The sequence below is a fragment of the Palaemon carinicauda genome, chromosome 7 (genome assembly GCF_036898095.1).
Source record: "Palaemon carinicauda isolate YSFRI2023 chromosome 7, ASM3689809v2, whole genome shotgun sequence".
NCBI lineage: Eukaryota > Metazoa > Arthropoda > Malacostraca > Decapoda > Palaemonidae > Palaemon > Palaemon carinicauda.
Window position 1 is genome coordinate 28,274,084 of NC_090731.1, and position 17,500 is coordinate 28,291,583.

General features: G+C 32.7%; 1 protein-coding gene across 5 annotated transcripts in view; it reads right to left on the bottom strand.

Annotated features, from left to right (window-relative positions):
• The window catches only part of LOC137643908 (high-affinity choline transporter 1-like), a 76,025-nt gene that overhangs the window by 12,928 nt on the left and 45,597 nt on the right, over positions 1-17,500 (bottom strand). For 4 of the 5 annotated variants that reach the window (XM_068376660.1, XM_068376661.1, XM_068376659.1 and 1 more), the window contains 8 exons: positions 14,552-14,659; positions 13,999-14,154; positions 10,253-10,401; positions 9,713-9,868; positions 9,204-9,333; positions 7,429-7,517; positions 5,556-5,678; positions 4,826-4,929 (listed from right to left, as the gene is read on the bottom strand). In XM_068376660.1, the coding sequence (XP_068232761.1) occupies positions 4,826-4,929; positions 5,556-5,678; positions 7,429-7,517; positions 9,204-9,333; positions 9,713-9,868; positions 10,253-10,401; positions 13,999-14,154; positions 14,552-14,659 (1,015 nt within the window). Of the gene's footprint in view, positions 1-2,159; positions 2,206-4,825; positions 4,930-5,555; positions 5,679-7,428; positions 7,518-9,203; positions 9,334-9,712; positions 9,869-10,252; positions 10,402-13,998; positions 14,155-14,551; positions 14,660-17,500 lie in introns of all 5 variants that reach the window. The other variant, XM_068376663.1, reaches the window with a different exon arrangement.

Sequence of the window (17,500 nt, forward strand, 5' to 3'; positions counted from 1 at the left end):
TTACAAGTTATAAATGACAATATGATGAAAAGACACAACGTTAATGTATTCCTCCCCTGTCTAAATATAGAAATCAAATGGCCGTCACATACGTTCAACCAAACTATCATAAATAATTAATATTTCTGGTAAGAAAAGTGGAATGGTTTAAGTACATCCATGATACAGTATGAGCTTTGCGTTAAGTAAACAAGAATAACGTAATGATTCTGGACAGGTATCAACAGAAATTACAGACAAAAAGAATTGTTTGGAAAAATATACTAACATTACTAAATGTAAGTTATTGTTATATTTAATGATGATTTTGTCATAGAGACAAAACGTGTGAAGATGAATAAAACCCCAGAATTTATGCTAATGATGATAATAGAAAATGGCTCACTACAAAAAATAAGTTATGGTGATTTTGATGATGTTTAGAGGAAGATGAAAAATATAATAAAAAATAGTCCTTAATTCACGTCTCAGAATTCCCAAAATGAAATTTGCTCTTATCATCAAAATTGAAAATCAGAGAAAAAATGTATGAATATGAAAAATAAAATATCCCTACCTATAACAATTAAAGGCTATTTCAATTTGCTAACAGCAGATCGCCCTAAAACTAATTGTAAGTTTGAACCTATCAGAAAGATAATTACAGCTCATTTAAACGATGACAAAGTTTAATTTGAAAGGCCTTCATCAAGCAATGAAATAGGTTCCAATACATTGGAATTTTATGTAAATTCATCTAAAAGGATATTCAATCAGATTTTTAAAACAAGTTAGTATTTAGAATTATGAACTGAAATGCTTTTAAGAAAGTGGTCAAGATTCAGGTGAATTCATTACAAATAAAAATTTTCATATACAAATAAATGATTCGTGAGAGATAATTGATGATTGATCAGCAAGATGTTACTGATTATCAAAAATTATAAATGATATTCATTCTGTTGCAACCAATTATTTTTTATACAAATTCTGAAGAAAAGAATGGGCTATATTTTGCAATAAGAATACATTGAAAGGAAATTATTTTCTGCCTTGTTCGATAAGTCTTCTTCGTTTATAAGATAAAGAATTCTGATCTTTTAAAAGCACCATAATACCTTCCGTAAATAAGATTCTTTATACAAGGAAAGACAATACATTAGATATATACGAATATATACGGAAATTTCCAGTGATTAAATGGCAGTTGTCACTCATAAACATTGTTGTTAAACATCATATTTCTTTTTTATGACTAAATCATTCATTTTACATATTTACTTAAATATTATAGTAACAGTATTATGATTTGATATTGATACATATGTACAATTCTTACATTATTATTTTTGTTTATTTAGCTATTTCAGTTTAAGTTTTAAGCATGCAAGGATAATAACAATTTAAGTTTTCCTATTAAAGTGGAAATCTGTTCAAGCAGCACAAAAAAGTGGTAATTAAAAGTAAGGTGTTCTGCTCATTTAAGAACAAGTGGAGCAGACTCTCTGAGAAGAAATATTGACTAAAACCCATCTCAACCCTTCCAATGCTTCATGGTCAAAGAAAATATTCTGGAAAGAAAATATCTAGGTTTCTCTTCGACGACTATTTCTTATTGTCTTTATGCAATTCTTACCATAAAGCAGTAGGAGAGATCATTACTAAATTGTTTGCTAACCTCGAGAAAATAGTACTTTACAAAGTAATGATTTGTTCTTTGAAGAGATAATTAGAGTAAGACAAAGACAGAAAGATACTACAATGCCAACTCTTTATAGACGGAAGACAAATTCTGAATTCTCAAAGGAATATGACCCGTTGGAGCCTTGGAGCAAATTTTAGAAAGATATACTGTCTTCACTATGAAGAGTCAACTGCGCTGTAAAAAAATTAACTGCATTCCACATTCTTTTGAAGCTGAGGATCTTTAGTGATAAATCTCCCTTCTTCTATAGCCAATTCTATTTAGAATATCAGAGATTATTTCTTTTTCTCTATCAGAATGTTATTGAGAATTCTGTTAAACTGACTATTTTTATTCACAAGCTTCAAGAGGCCATGTTTAAATTTGGAATAATTTCTAGCTTGTTGGATTTGAAAGAGACATAAATCAATACAGATCCTCAGCATTTCAATTGCGTGAAAGGCAGTTTCAGATTTTCTTTTATCTAAGGACTTACTATCAACTACCACTTACACATCCACACTGTACTGGGCATGACAAGGCTGAAATAACGGAGATTGTCAGTAAAGTCTTCAGACAAAAAAATAAATTGAATTTTAAGTTTAATTTATTACATTTTAAGAATGATTGAATTGAAAAAAAAATAATAGTTTCTGTTTGTTTTTTAATTTCTTGATCTTACTGCAGTAAAATAATAACATTTTCAGGTTGATTTGACTAACAGCCTTAAAGTACAAAAAAGGCAAACATTAGCCTAGCAAGTTAATTGCAAACCTTTGGTAAGTGAGTCAATATCACTCAAAATAATTCAGTTCGTCGTAAGAGCCCCTAAAATGGTCAGTACTTCAGCAATATTTATAATTTTCAGTATTTTATTCTTTATCCTTTTAGCATTTCATCTGTTATTTTGTCAAAAAAGAAAAGAATTGATAAGAATTAAGCAGGTAGATTTCGAGACTTGAGAAATTGGACTGTATAAATGTATAAATTAGGCAATGTATAAATGAAAAAAATGCGGAATAGGGTAAAAGAAAATTACCCTCCTGTGATCCTTGATCCTTTCCAACATTATACAGACTGTAATTATTTTCTAAAATGAATCAGAAATCTACCTACCAACATTGTTATTCATAACAGATATATACCAACCAAATGAGGGTTCCTTTAAATATCACTTAGTGAGGTTGCTGTAGGATATGTGACATAAAACTAGTTAAGGGGAAATTAAAAGCGAGGAAGTTGCTTGTTCGAGGTTTAAAAAGACATATCAGGCAAAGTAGGAGATCTATTATGAGATCAAATTATGGGTTGTCTATAGCAGAACATTAGATGATGTGCCGTTGCATAGAAGAAGAAGCACTGATTCCAAAAAAGGGTTATGTCACTAAAAGGATACTATAGTCGCTGCAGAGATTCCGGGTGAAATAAGCCCCACCCACTGATGACGTCATAGGTAATGTGAGAGACAACGGGATTGGCTATGACGTCATAAGGGGGTGGGGATTATTTCACCCGGAATCTTAGCAGCGACTATAGTAATTGCTATTTTCAGCCATTCGTATGATGGCACATATTTTTAGCATATGGAAAGAATGGCTAATGGAAGATTTGATTACATGTTGTCCACTGTAATCAAGATTACATTATTGGCTTCATCTATAGAATTAAATCACTACGTATGGAAATGGTTCTAACACATTTGCTAAGTTTAAGTTAGTCTAAGAATTTCTAATTAATTAAGAGTTCGTAAAATAACATGCATTGCTGTGATCTTCGCAGTGATCATGCTTCTCTAATGCTAAAAACTCAGTATATGAGAATTCAAGATATAACAGAATGAGGACTATATGGCTGAAATTATATGTGATATATTCATTCAGATCAAAGGGTACTACTGAAAACCCTTGAAGCATATTCCAAGTTGGTTCTGAAAGAGTTTTTTTAATTCAATTACAAAATGAAACGGAGAAAACAATTATTTTGGTATGGTATTGTTAGAACTAGATATACACTCACATAATTCCTTGGTCATTATCTGAAGAGTTATAGCAGATTTTGAATATGAATTTTATCTTCAGGTGACTTCTATCTCCTATTTACCAACGGTCACAAATTCAGAACAAGTTCTTCTTTAATTGTTCATCAGATAACATCATTATGATTTGGCCAAGCCAGTAACCATAAGCTGATATACAAGTTTAGACCAAGTTTTCATTATTGCTACATTTATTTTAAATATAGTTAGTACAAATATCATATGAACCCTTGGACGTTGTTTATCTTTTGATGTTTGTAATAAATCAATTTAGTCTTTAAAGTTTCGTAACTAAATGAAGTAAGTCATATATAGCAAAGATGCCTTTGTTATTTTAGCGTTAGTGAAAATCTCATAGAAAATGAAGTGAATAAGAAAATCTTACTTCATAACAAGTGACATGTTTTGTCAATCGACATCTTGCCAACAAACTTGACAACAATGATAGCGATCATTCTGATACTCATTAGCACCTCCAAGGAAAGATCTTTTTTTATACTATGAAAATGAACGTGAATACAAAATTGTAATTCGTGGTTAGCGAAGTGCAGGATGCAATGCTAAGATCAGTGAGAAAAGTCGGTGTCTTGTAGTACTATATGGGTTAATTCACACTATTGGTCAAGTAGCGCTTCGCCCTCGAGCGCTCCGTTCTCGCTCCAGTCACGGTCCGGTCAAATATTGTTACATGATTTTAAATGGAAGCACTCACACTTGCGCTCCGGTCCGCTCTCGCTCCAGTCTCTCTCCGGTCATGATAGAAAATGAAATAATATGTACAATAACAGGCTAATGTTCATTGCTTAAATACATTTCCTGGTGTCACTGAACAATATTTCCGATACAATTATGCATTTTCCTTATATTTATAATTTTGCCAAGAAACTGAACGGACCGAAGGTGTGAACACCCCTAGAACCTAGACCGAACCGAGAGCGAACCGAGACTGGAGCGTGACCGGACCGATAGTGTGAATCAACCCTATAAGTTACCTAATCTACACAAGACAATGCGTGAAGGAGCTTTGGAAGCTAATCTTTTCATGACTATTTTTTTTTTCTTATGCCAGTGTGTCTGTAACACGTGACCTGCAGCAAGCACAGCAATACAGTCTGGGGAAAACTTACAACAGATAGTAGATGCTGTGGATCAGGATGCCGATGGTCGAAGCGATGAGGGCCACAGCAACAATGGCGCCTCTCATTACCCAGATCACTTCGCGGTCGCTTGCCTGTTTATATTGATAGCAAGTTAATAAAAAAAAAAAAAATTGAGATTTAATGTTTATAAATGGAAACTTAAGGTAAATTACATTGAATGGGATTAATATCCAATCAAACAAAGTGATTCATGACATTAATGCATTGAATCAATATCTTTTAGTTGATTCAATCAATCATAGTTATTGATGACAATGTATTGAATCAATATCTTTTAGTTGATTCAATCAATCATAGTTATTGATGACAATAATATATTGAATGAATATCTTTTAGTTGATTTAATTAATCATAGTGATTGATGTCAATAATGTATTGAATCAATATCTTTTAGTTGATCCAATCAATCAAAGTGATTGATGACAATAATGCATTGAATCAATATCTTTTAGTTGATTCAATCAATCATAGTTATTGATGACAATAATGTATTGAATCAATATCTTTTAGTTGATTCAATTAATCATAGTGATTGATGACAATTATGTATTGAATTAATATCTTTTACTTGATGTATTTTTTTCATGTCTTAGCATTTTTAATAGCTCATAGATATACTTAAAAATAAATATAAGAGAGACTGTAAATGGAATATTCAAAAGCATATTTTGTTAGTAGTTAGTCTTTTTAAGCTCACCTCTGGTCTAAAGACGTTCTTGTAGATATTCCTTGCAAACATTGATGATGCTGACAGGACAGAGGAATCGGCAGACGACATCACAGCAGCACTTACGGCACCAAGACCCAAGAAAGTAACCCACTGTGAGAGGGGAGAGAAAATCGTCTCGTGTGGTTAGTAATTTTGTTTTAAATATTTTCATAGAAATTATATCAGTTTAGTGATGAGCAGAAAATAGTCCATTTCGATTTAATTATTGGATTAGAAATAGCAGGAAATGGTTTTTGGTGGTTAGAAATTTTGTTTTAAATCTTTCACTAGAAATTATATCAGTTTATTAATGAGCAGAATATGGTCTTTGGTGGTTAGAAATTCTGTTTGAAATCTTTATCTAGAATTCATATCTTATTAGAAATGAGCCGAAAATGGTTTTTGGTGGTTAGAAATTTTGTTTTAAATCTTTCACTAGAAATTATATCAGTTTAATAATGAGCAGAAAATGGTCTTTGGTGGTTAGAAATTCTGTTTGAAATCTTTATCTAGAATTCATATCTTATTAGAAATGAGCCGAAAATGGTTTTTGGTGGTTAGAAATTTTGTTTTAAATCTTTCACTAGAAATTATATCAGTTTAATAATGAGCAGAAAATGGTCTTTGGTGGTTAGAAATTCTGTTTGAAATCTTTATCTAGAATTTATATCTTATTCGAAATGAGCCAAAAAGGATTTTTGGTGGTTAGAAATTTTGTTTTAAATCTTTCACTAGAAATTATATCAGTTTAGTAACGAGCAGAAAACGGTCTTTGGTGGTTAGCAATTTTTGTGTTAAATATTTTTCCTAGAAATTATATCTGATTAGGAATGAGCAGAAAATGGTCTCATGTGGTTAACCATTCTGTTATAAATTTTTTCCCTAGAAATTATATCTTATTAGAAATGAGCAGAAAATTATCTCATGTTGTAAACCATTTTGATTTAGATCTTTTTCTAGAAATTATATCTGATTAGAAATGAGCATAGAATGGTCTCATTTGTTTTAAGTTTTTTTTTCCAGAGTTTACTACTGATTAGAAATGAGGAGAAAATGGTCTCATGTGGTTAACCATTTTTAATTCAAGTCTTTTTCTAGACTTTAGATATGATTAGAAATGAGTAGAAAATGGTCTCATGTGGCTAACCATTTTGTTTTAAGTCTTTTTTCTAGAATTTACTACTGATTAGAAATGAGCAGAAAATGGTCTCATGTTGTTAACCATTTTGATTTAAGTCTTTTTCTAGAAATTAAGTCTGATTAGAAATGAGGAGAAAATGGTCTCATATGGTTAACCATTTTGATTTAAGTCTTCTTCTAGAAATTACATCTGATTAGAAATGAGCAGAAAATGATCTCACGTTGTTAACCATTTTGATTTCTCTTTTTCTAGAATTTATGTCTTATTAGAAATGAGCTGAAAATGGTCTCATATGGTTAGCAATTTTGTTTTAATCTCTTTTTCCTAGAAATTATATCTTATTAGGAATGAGCAGAAAATAGTCTCATGTGTTTAACCATTTTGATTTAAGTCTTTTTTCTAGAAATTATATCTGACAAGAAAGTAGCAGAAAATGGTCTCATGTGATTAGCAATTTTATTTTAAATTTTGTCCTAGAAATTATATCTTATTAGAAATGACCACAAAATGGTCTCATATTGTTAACCATTTTGATTTAAGTCTTTTTTTTAGAATTTGTATCAGATTTGAAATAAGAAAAAGGCTGTGGATCCTTTGCACTCGCCAAGATGTCTTAGTTTTCCATATTTACATATAATTAAACAAAAAGGAAAGACTTCCATGTAATTACAACCACAAACGATAATAATAAACCAAACAAATCCCTCATTACAATCTTACCGATGGTGTAAGATATTGCATGACCAAAGGCAGAACGAGTTTCTTCTCATATCCTTCTGGCGTGTGTCCAAAATCTGTTAAACTCCAATCTGCAAGTACAAAATAATATTAAAGATTCAAAATTTCCAAATTATTATTATTATTATTATTATTATTATTATTATTATTATTATCATTAATTGCTAAGCTATATTCCTAGTTGGAAAAGCAGGATGCTATAAGCCCAGGGGCTCCGACAGGGAAAATAGCCCAGTGAGGAAAGGAATCAAGGGAAAATGAAATGTTTTAAGAACAGTAACATTAAAATGAATATCTCCTGTATAAACTATAAAAACTTTAACAAACCAAGAGGAAGAGAAATAAGATAGGATAGTGTGCCCGAGTGTACCCTCAAGCAAGCGAGCTTTATTGATTTTAGAATAAATTATTTAGTGAATATGAAAAAGCCAAACTGTATGCCAGAATACATTAGATAAAATAAGAAAACTTTTTATTTCAAAAGCTAATGCAAAGCCATCGGGAAATGATTTCAAGAGTATCATCGTGATATCAGAATTATGGGAATTTATAGTGAAGAGTATTTGGCTATTAATTTTTAGGAAAGAGAAGACACAGGGCACTTTGTGTTGGTGGTACTTAGTTGGATGAAATATGGACGGAAGGATAAGTTACACACACATACTTGCTTACACACACACATATATGTATATGTATATATATATAAATATATATATATATATATATATATATATATATATATATATATATATATATATATATATATATATATATATACAGTACACACACACACACACACACATATATATATATATATATATATATATACATATGTATGTATGTATATATATATATACAGTACATATATATATGTATGTATATATACATATATATATATATATATATATATACATATATATATATATATATATATATATATATATATATATATATATATATATATATATATATGTATATATATATATATATATATATATATATATATATATATATATATATATATATACTCACACACAAACACACACACATATATATATATATTATATATATATGTATACATATATATATACATATATATATATATGTATATATATATATATATATATATATATATATATATATATATATATATATATATATATATAATTTCCTTTAACACTGAGCGGCAACCACTCGGAAAGTTCAATATCCCTTAAATTGTCCAGACTGCCGTATGGTAGTTAGAATAGAGGGAGGGTTTGGAAGGGTTGAATCTGTGTGTGTGTGTGTGTGTGTGTGTGTGTGTGTGTGCATACGATAGTATCAATATATTGCTGAAAGGCCTTCAGAGTTTATGAAGAAAACAAACTCGAATAGGAACTGGATTTCGAAGTAATGGTTATTATCGGGGCTAAAACCCTAGTTGGAAAAGCAGGATGCTATAAGCCCAGGGGTTCCAACATGGAAAAATTTCCCAGTGAAGAAAAGAAATAAGGAAATAAATAAACTGCAAGAGAAGTAATGAACAATTAAAATAACCTAATTTAAAAACAGTAACAACATTTGAATAGATCTTTCGAAAATAAACTATAAAAAGAGACTTATGTCAGCCTATTCAACATACAAACATTTTCTGCAAGTTTGAACTTTTAAAGTTCCCTCAATTCAACTGCCCGATTAGGGAGATTATTCCACAACTTGTCATATGACCGGAATCTTTATAAGCAAGGCACGAAGAACATAGACCGTATCCTTACCTGTTGCCTTAGCAATAGCACCGATAATACAGGCTGGAACCGCACTCAAAAGGCATCCAAAGGAAGCACTGTAGGATAATATCTGGGCAGAGCGGGGTGACTTGGCTGAGAGGACACGCTGGAAATACACCTGTGAATTGGAAATCAATCAGTAAAGTCGAAGAAATCTCACTGTATAGGTAGGGAGCTTAACGAAGTTGTTTTAGGAATTCTTCCTTTTAAGTATAACAGGTGACATGTTACTTATCTGAAACACAGAGGTATTAAGATGTTTACCTCCTATAGATATTCTGTGTGACCTACTCCAGGATATCTGGTACATTTGACTTCAAGAATCCCAGTACATAATACCATAGCCTACCTATGGTGATTGGAACCAGAAATCTTGGAGGTAACTGTATATGATTATACCGATAAGTTATTCTAATGGCAATAATACTCAGAATCAAACAATTACATAATAATAACATTATTCTTAAAGCAGAGAGACGCTATGTTCTCGGCCTTACCTGCCATGGGATGCCACCACAAATAAGAAGAAGCCAGTAGTCGATCCAAATGCCCCATTCAGGTGACGATGATTCAATACTTCCCAACCAGTTCGTCTCATTCAGAGCTAAGGATCCAACTGCCTCGTGGGTGTATGCAAAAGGCACAGTCAGCCACTATTGGAAAATGGAAATAAACATTTGAATGATAAGTATTTCGTGGCCAAGGAAATCACCCCAGGTTTACATTCACTCATTTCTAAGGACAAAGGCTTAATGCATAGTGAGTACAGCATTTCATAGCCAGGGAAATCATCCCAGGGTTACATTCTCTTATTTCTAAGGACAAAGGCTTAATGCATAGTAAGTACAGTCTTCCATAGGCAGGGAAATCACCCCAGGTCTACATTCTCTCATTTCTAAGCACAAAGGCTTAATACAGGTATTCATATATTGGATTATTTCCCATGAGCTGTTAAAGTAAGTAGGAATTCTAAACTCAAGCAATATTTTGGTCTTTTGAAATATAAATGAAATTCTAAAAAGGTACATTTAACTTACCAGGCCCATGAAAATGCAGAAAAGTTGTATAACGTCAGTGAAAGCTACCGAGTACAGTCCACCAAAGAGCGTGTAAGTGACAGCAATAGCAGCACTCACTAAGATGGATATTTCATTACCTATGTTCAGGATGACAGCCAGAGTAGAACCTGTAATGCGAATGATTTTAAGATTTAAAAGTGCTGCTTTTGAAATCTGGTTCTTAATCAAATCATATTTCATGATTGATTTATGATAAGAGTTAAATCCTTCATTGAATTTTTATGTTTCACTTCAGTGAACATAAAATTGTAATGATATCCCAAAGTATAATATTATTGAAGGAAAAAAATCGTTGACAGGTCGTGGGGAATCAGAAAACAGCAGCGAGAGGAAATAAGGAATGAAAGTAATGAATTTTCGATGTTTGTTCTGTCCGTTATAATTTATATTACTAAGTTAACCGTAATACTTTACATCTCGAATTATATCTCGACAGATGGCAAGATAAAATAAAATTATATATATATATATATATATATATATATATATATATATTTATATATTTATATATATATATATATATATATATATATATATATATATATGTGTGTGTGTGTGTGTATGTATATATACATATATATATACACACACACACACACACACACATATATATATATATATATATATATATATATATATATATGGATATATGTACAGTATATATTTATGCATATATATTCTGTATATCTATATCTATATATATATATATATATATATATATATATATATATATATATATATATATATATACATATATAGAAAAGCATGTGACAAGTGATGTTAAAAATATACTCAGTATTCTGGATAAGCATTCTGAATATCCAGTGCACATAATTTTAAGACGCACCAAGGGAACAAAAGTTATCATAGAGATAACATCATTTTATGTTATTTCAATCAAATCACGGAAAAATCTTACTCCTGTCGAAAAGTAATAAAAGTAATAATAACGCCGAAAAAAATAAAAGTGCAGGTCATAGATGAAAAACTTTTTGCCATACCAGTCTAGTCTTCAAATCCGCACAAAGAAGGACCATGTTTTCCGGGAACTGTTGTTGAAAATGAAATCAAGTTGAAAATCATGAAACCAGGGGCGTAGCTAAAGATTTGAGGACCAGGGGTGGGGGTGAGTTATTAAAGAGGCCCCCCTCCCCCTTACCTTGGTGAGTTGGTGGTAATTTTAAGTGTATACTTCCTTACTTTTATTTTCTAACCCTGCTTTGGAGGGGGCCATCTCTTGAAGACCGGAGGGTATTTTAAAAAAAGCTCGCTTCCCCCCCGTTTTTTTTTTTTTTTTTTTTTTTTAACTACGCCACTGGTCACAGATGGAACTTTTTTACCCCAGAGTCAAAACAGATATACTCTGATTTGCCCTACCAGTGTAGTCTTTAAATTCGCACAAAGAAGGACCACGTTTTCCGGGAACTGTTGTTGGACATAGTTCAAAATCAAGTGTGAAGTTTTACCAGGAATAACACGCATTTCAAAAACAGTAAACAGTACTTGTTTATTTAATTTGTTTACTTGATGGTCAAGGAGATGACGCATTGCCGATGAATGCATTGAAGTGAATAGTAAATAGCTTCCTAGATTATGTTTGGTTATTTTTTTATTTATTTTATTTATTTTTTTTTTGTGAAGCTAAAACAATTATTTTTCAATTGATGAAGAACTTTTTTTTTAACAAATACCGGGGCAAGTTCTTGTTGCATTTTAGGTCTTCATCTATTAGGCTTTGAAAATAAATGTTGCGCATTAGTCATTGGTAACCGATACTAAGCATGGTGATAAATCCCTTTGTTTGCTTTCAGATTTGAAACTTCTCTTTGTAGCTATGCCAAAAATCAAGATACCAGATCCCACTCGCACAGGGTTTAAACGATTACATGCAATGTTTAGATCTACGAAAATTCCATGAATTTTGACCCAAAACAGGTATTTCAGCAATGCTCAAGCGCCAAATGGCTTATTCAAAGGAGAACAGACCAGTTGCTTCAAGATATATCTGGAAATTCTGGAATTTAAATGACTTTGTATTCATTATACCCTTTGTGAGTGGAAATACCTTAACGCGGTGAAAGGGTTTGTGTATAGCCATGACAAGCATGGCTGTACTATAGTCAATTCTTTTTAGTGAGGCAGATTTGCACCCACTCGTATGGGTGTCCCTTAAGCTCGGAAAAGTGTCTTGATCGCTGATTGGTTGGATAAGATAATTCTAACTAATCAGATAGCAGGAAACTTTTCCGAGCTAACAGGGCACCGCTGCGAGTCTGTGCAAATGCGCCTCATTAAAAAAAAATGAGTATAGTTAGGGTTTGCTGTGAGCGATCAGATGGAATCTCCCACTGGTCATGAAAACAGGCCAAACCCCAGATATGAATTGGCATGTCTGAGGTCTTTGTCCTGCAGAGAACCAGAAACGGCTGCATTTGTTGTTGTTGTTGTTGTTGTTGTTGTTGCATTCATTAGCACTGACAAGATTTACAAAAGTTCTTGGTCAGTTTTTTCTTATTCGATGATAAGATATCATCGAATAAGAATTTTTTTTCCCACATCAGTCTGTGTTACAATTACATAAACAAAATTCCTAAATATGAACTTGCTGTAACGGAGGAATTGTTTTCCCCATAATTTGTTGTAAGATAAACAAGCTGTCTTTTACTTCAATGAAGACAAGCATTATCGAATTTTTCATTTATGTTTACAAAGTGAAATTTGTAATAAATTTATTTGGCATTAGTCTGTTCACTTGTTTAATTCAGTTCAAATTGAAAAAAAAAAATACTTTCATATTCTAATGTTTAATTTTCTTTGTCGTTTTCAGCGGATGGAGAGGTTTATTGTTACAGTAATAATTTACTTAAGATCTTGATCCATAATACACTTGTGCAAGTGATAGAGTAAGAAATTATTGAGAGGTATCTTACAAAAAAAAAAATGTCTTACGATATAAGTGGCCGCCAGTGATGTGAAGACATGTGTTCATGGCGAATGTGCAAATGTGCTACTCTTTTCTTGGCAAATATGCTGAATTGTTACATTAAGCTAGCGTTTCACGGTGTTGGAGACATTGATATACTGTATCGAGAGAGAGAGAGAGAGAGAGAGAGAGAGAGAGAGAGAGAGAGAGAGAGAGAGACTCAAATCATGAGAGTAGCGATCCGATTCCAATTGCTTTTATAGTATAAGAAAATAAAACTATATATCAAAAAGTACATTCAACATCTGATTCAATTTATTTATTCAATTATTTGCCGGATTATCATTATCAAACACACATGTATATTCATTGTTTGTTATTGGTTACAAGTCAAAAGCTTAATGGAAAGGTGTTAAGAATACCATGGAAAGGGAAAGCACATTTTATGGTTAAAAGGTTTGCAAATACAAGAGAGGAACCCAACATGTAATTAGAATAGAATTTTTTTTGATGGCCAGAAAAAAATAAAAACATTTATTAAGATCAAAATCCAAAGACGACAATAACAAATACTAGCGTAAGTGAAGTAGCCGAATATCAGAATAAAAACAAATAAACACATGCGAGGCAACAAAAAAAAATTATTAAGATCTGAATCTAAAGAAGGTAATAACAAATGTTAGTACAGGTGAAGTAGCTGAATCTCAGATTAAAAAGAAAAAAAAAAATGCTGGTATATCTATAGGGTTTTGTTTTTGGAAACTGTTGCGTGTTGTCTCACCTAGAGCTGACAAAATGGCAGCCGACCAGAATGTCTCCCCCAAGAGGGCTGGGAAGTAGAGAAGTCCGCCCATGCGCCTTCCAAATGTATTTTGCAATGGATCCAACATCGTTACGTATCCGGCTTTCCTCATGGGGGCGGCGAAGAAGGCTCCTCCTGTGGGCGGAAGGAAAAGAAAGAATAAAACAAGCAATTGATGATAAATGTAAGGAGAAATGGTGTATAATAGGAGCCCACAGACAAGCTAAAATCATTGTTAAACATTTCCGTGAATATATCAATATTTTTTTTTTTTCAATTGCAAAGGTTAATCTTTGCCACCGTTATCCCTACATTAAGAGATCGGTTGCCTGATGCGCCCTAGATAAAGCCCTTTATAAAGGTATCCTCTTCCACCAAACATCTCTGAAATAAGGTAATTTACTCATCATAGGAAAAATTTTGCTTTCCTCCTTATGGAGCCATATGAAAATAGAATATGCAAGTTGGTAAGAGGGTATCGTGTTTGCGCAGATCTCTGCATTGACAGGGGCTTGGCAGGGATCAGACTTACCTATTGCCAAGGAGGTGGCATATCCGAAAGGAGCCTGGCACCAGATTAGACCCGTATCATACACCTTCTCGGCCGATCCATTGATGTAGCCACCACCCACCCACGTTGCTGCAGAAGGGAAAAGAAGTTGAAAGAATTGATTGACAAATAAAGTACTATTATTATTATTATTATTATTATTATTATTATTATTATTATTATCATTATTATTATTATTATTATTATCATTATTATTATTATTATTATTATTATCATTATTATTATTATTATTATTATTATTATTATTATTATTATTATTATTATTATTAGTGTTGTTGTTTTTTGTTAATCATAGTCTACAGAGACTGGAAGTTTACAGTGTGAGGTTTCGGGTTACACCCATCTTCCTTAGGAAGCCATCACTTTCCTCACTGCAAAAATAAGTGATAGAGTATTATTATTATTATTATTATTATTATTATTATTATTATTATTATTATTATCTAAGTTGCAAATCTAGTTGGAAAAGCAGGATGCTATAAGCCCAAGGTCTCCGACAGGAAAAAATAGCCTAGTGAGAAAAGGAAATAATCATATAAATAAACTACAAGAGGAGTAATGAACAATTAGAATAAGATATTTTAAGAACAGTAACAACATTAAAATAGATCTTCCTTGTATAAACTATCAAAAGAGACTTATATCAGCCTGTTCAACATAAACAAATCGTTGTAAGTATTACGACACAACTCTTTAATGAACAAATCTATCAATCGAAGTCACGTGTTCACACGAACCCCCTGAATTTCGTCAGGAAGAATGGCGAGTAACCAAAGACTCGAAAGCAACAAGAAGATCAGTGGTCAAAGGTCCAAAGACTCGAAAGCAACCGGAAGATCAGTGGTCAAAGGTCCAAAGACTCGAAAGCAACCGGAAGATCAGTGGTCAAAGGTCCAAAGACTCGAAAGCAACCGGAAGATCAGTGGTCAAAGGTCCAAAGACTCGAAAGCAACCGGAAGATCAGTGGTCAAAGGTCCAAAGACTCGAAAGCAACCGGAAGATCAGTGGTCAAAGGTCCAAAGACTCGAAAGCAACCGGAAGATCAGTGGTCAAAGGTCCAAAGACTCGAAAGCAACCGGAAGGTCAGTGGTCAAGGGTCCAACTTTATACTATTAGTCTGTGTTTACAACGACAGGTATTACTCGTGTTTTTCCCTTGGTATCTGACGTAATGCGTTAAAGTTGGGAAGATTCAAGTACATTTATCTAATTATCTAATGCATTGCAGATAAGAGCCAGTGATAAACAATCCTGTTATGAAACGAACAAACAACTACAGAAAAAAATGTATATATTTCTTTATTAAGTTAGGTTAGGTTAGGATACGTTACGCTAGAGTATTAAAACTGGAATTCCAGTCACAGAAATATTGTGTTCAGTTTGTAAAAAACAAAATTTGTTCAAAGCCTTCCAATGAAGTACCAGAAAATCAATTCTGTAATTGGTTGATATGCTAATTGTTAAGATCCTCATCTCGATCGAAATTTCAGTCACAGTAATACTGTTTAATTTTTTTTTTCTTTTTTTTAGCCTTATTTTCAGCCTTCTTATGAAAAACCTGAAAACAGCAAGTAATCTGCTAATTGTTAAAATCCCCTTCTCGATCTATAATCTTTCTGAATCATTTATTATCCTTTATTCTAGGAAAGAATGACTCACGTTCAGACACATCTAGAGACCTTTGGACTTCAAGATCACCGAGTACGTTCTTTACTTGGATTTTGGCAGAGTCTTATTTTAACGGTTTTGTTTATGATGAAAGGAATGAGGACACTCAAGCACACAGACCTGCACTCAGTGCCAATGCTTGTGATTCCATTCGAACCAATAACTTGTTATTTTCGTATCAACTATCCAAGATTTAACTGCAGTTGGCAGAACTTTCCGTTTTTTTTTTCTGTATAGTCAGCTCAGTAATACACTTTGTTGGTTGTTTTTGTTATTGTTTATGCCAATTCACCACCTCGAGAAGTTGGTGGAAATTCCACATGTTAAAAACGTCAACTCTTGAGAGAGAGAGAGAGAGAGAGAGAGAGAGAGAGAGAGAGAGAGAGAGAGAGAGAGAGAGAGAGAGAGAGAGAGAGAGAGGTGGTAATGTCAAGATTTGGGTTTCATATTATATTCTTTAACAATTAAGTTCAAAATTTAAAAAAAACTTGTGCATGAAGGACAAACAGAGAGAGAGAGAGAGAGAGAGAGAGAGAGAGAGAGAGAGAGAGAGAGAGAGAGAGAGAGAGAGAGAGAGAGAGAGAGAGAGAGTAGGAATCCCAAGATTTGGGCTTCATTATTATATTCCTCAACAATTAAGTTCAAAATCATAAAATGCATTTGTGCATGAAAGACAAGCACACAGACAATCAATTAATCACAGTGAGAATAAAAATTCCCTTTATTATGAGATGCATCGTTGATATCTCTAATTGAGTCTGAAACCATCTTAAATGACATGTTTTCTTTATGGATGAGGTTGCCTGACCCAGCTACCTACAAAACAAAAAACTAGCGGCAGTGGTTGTAGGGCACTTCAAGGAAATTGCATTGGCGCCTTTGGCGGGGATTTATCGTCCTCTTTGATGGGGGGGGGGGGGGGGGGGGGGGGGGGGAGATCAGGCGGAATTTGGCGTAGGGGTATACGGTGCCAAATGTTTTCCTTGCTGAGAATCTCACTGTCAACATATGAGCTACTGAAGTTGCAAAGGTTGAGTAAGGAAGCTAGTGTAAATTTTTCTTTATTTAATTATTCTATCTAGGGAAATTCGATTAGCTTAAAAAAAAAAAAAATCAAATTTAATGCGTAAAACCATTTGAATCATTCACCCTTGCCTTATCATCGCGGAAAACAGGTAAAATAATCTGATAAAATGGGCTCTTCTGAGAGCTAGAGGAGTGTGTGTACTTGAAGTAGCATTTC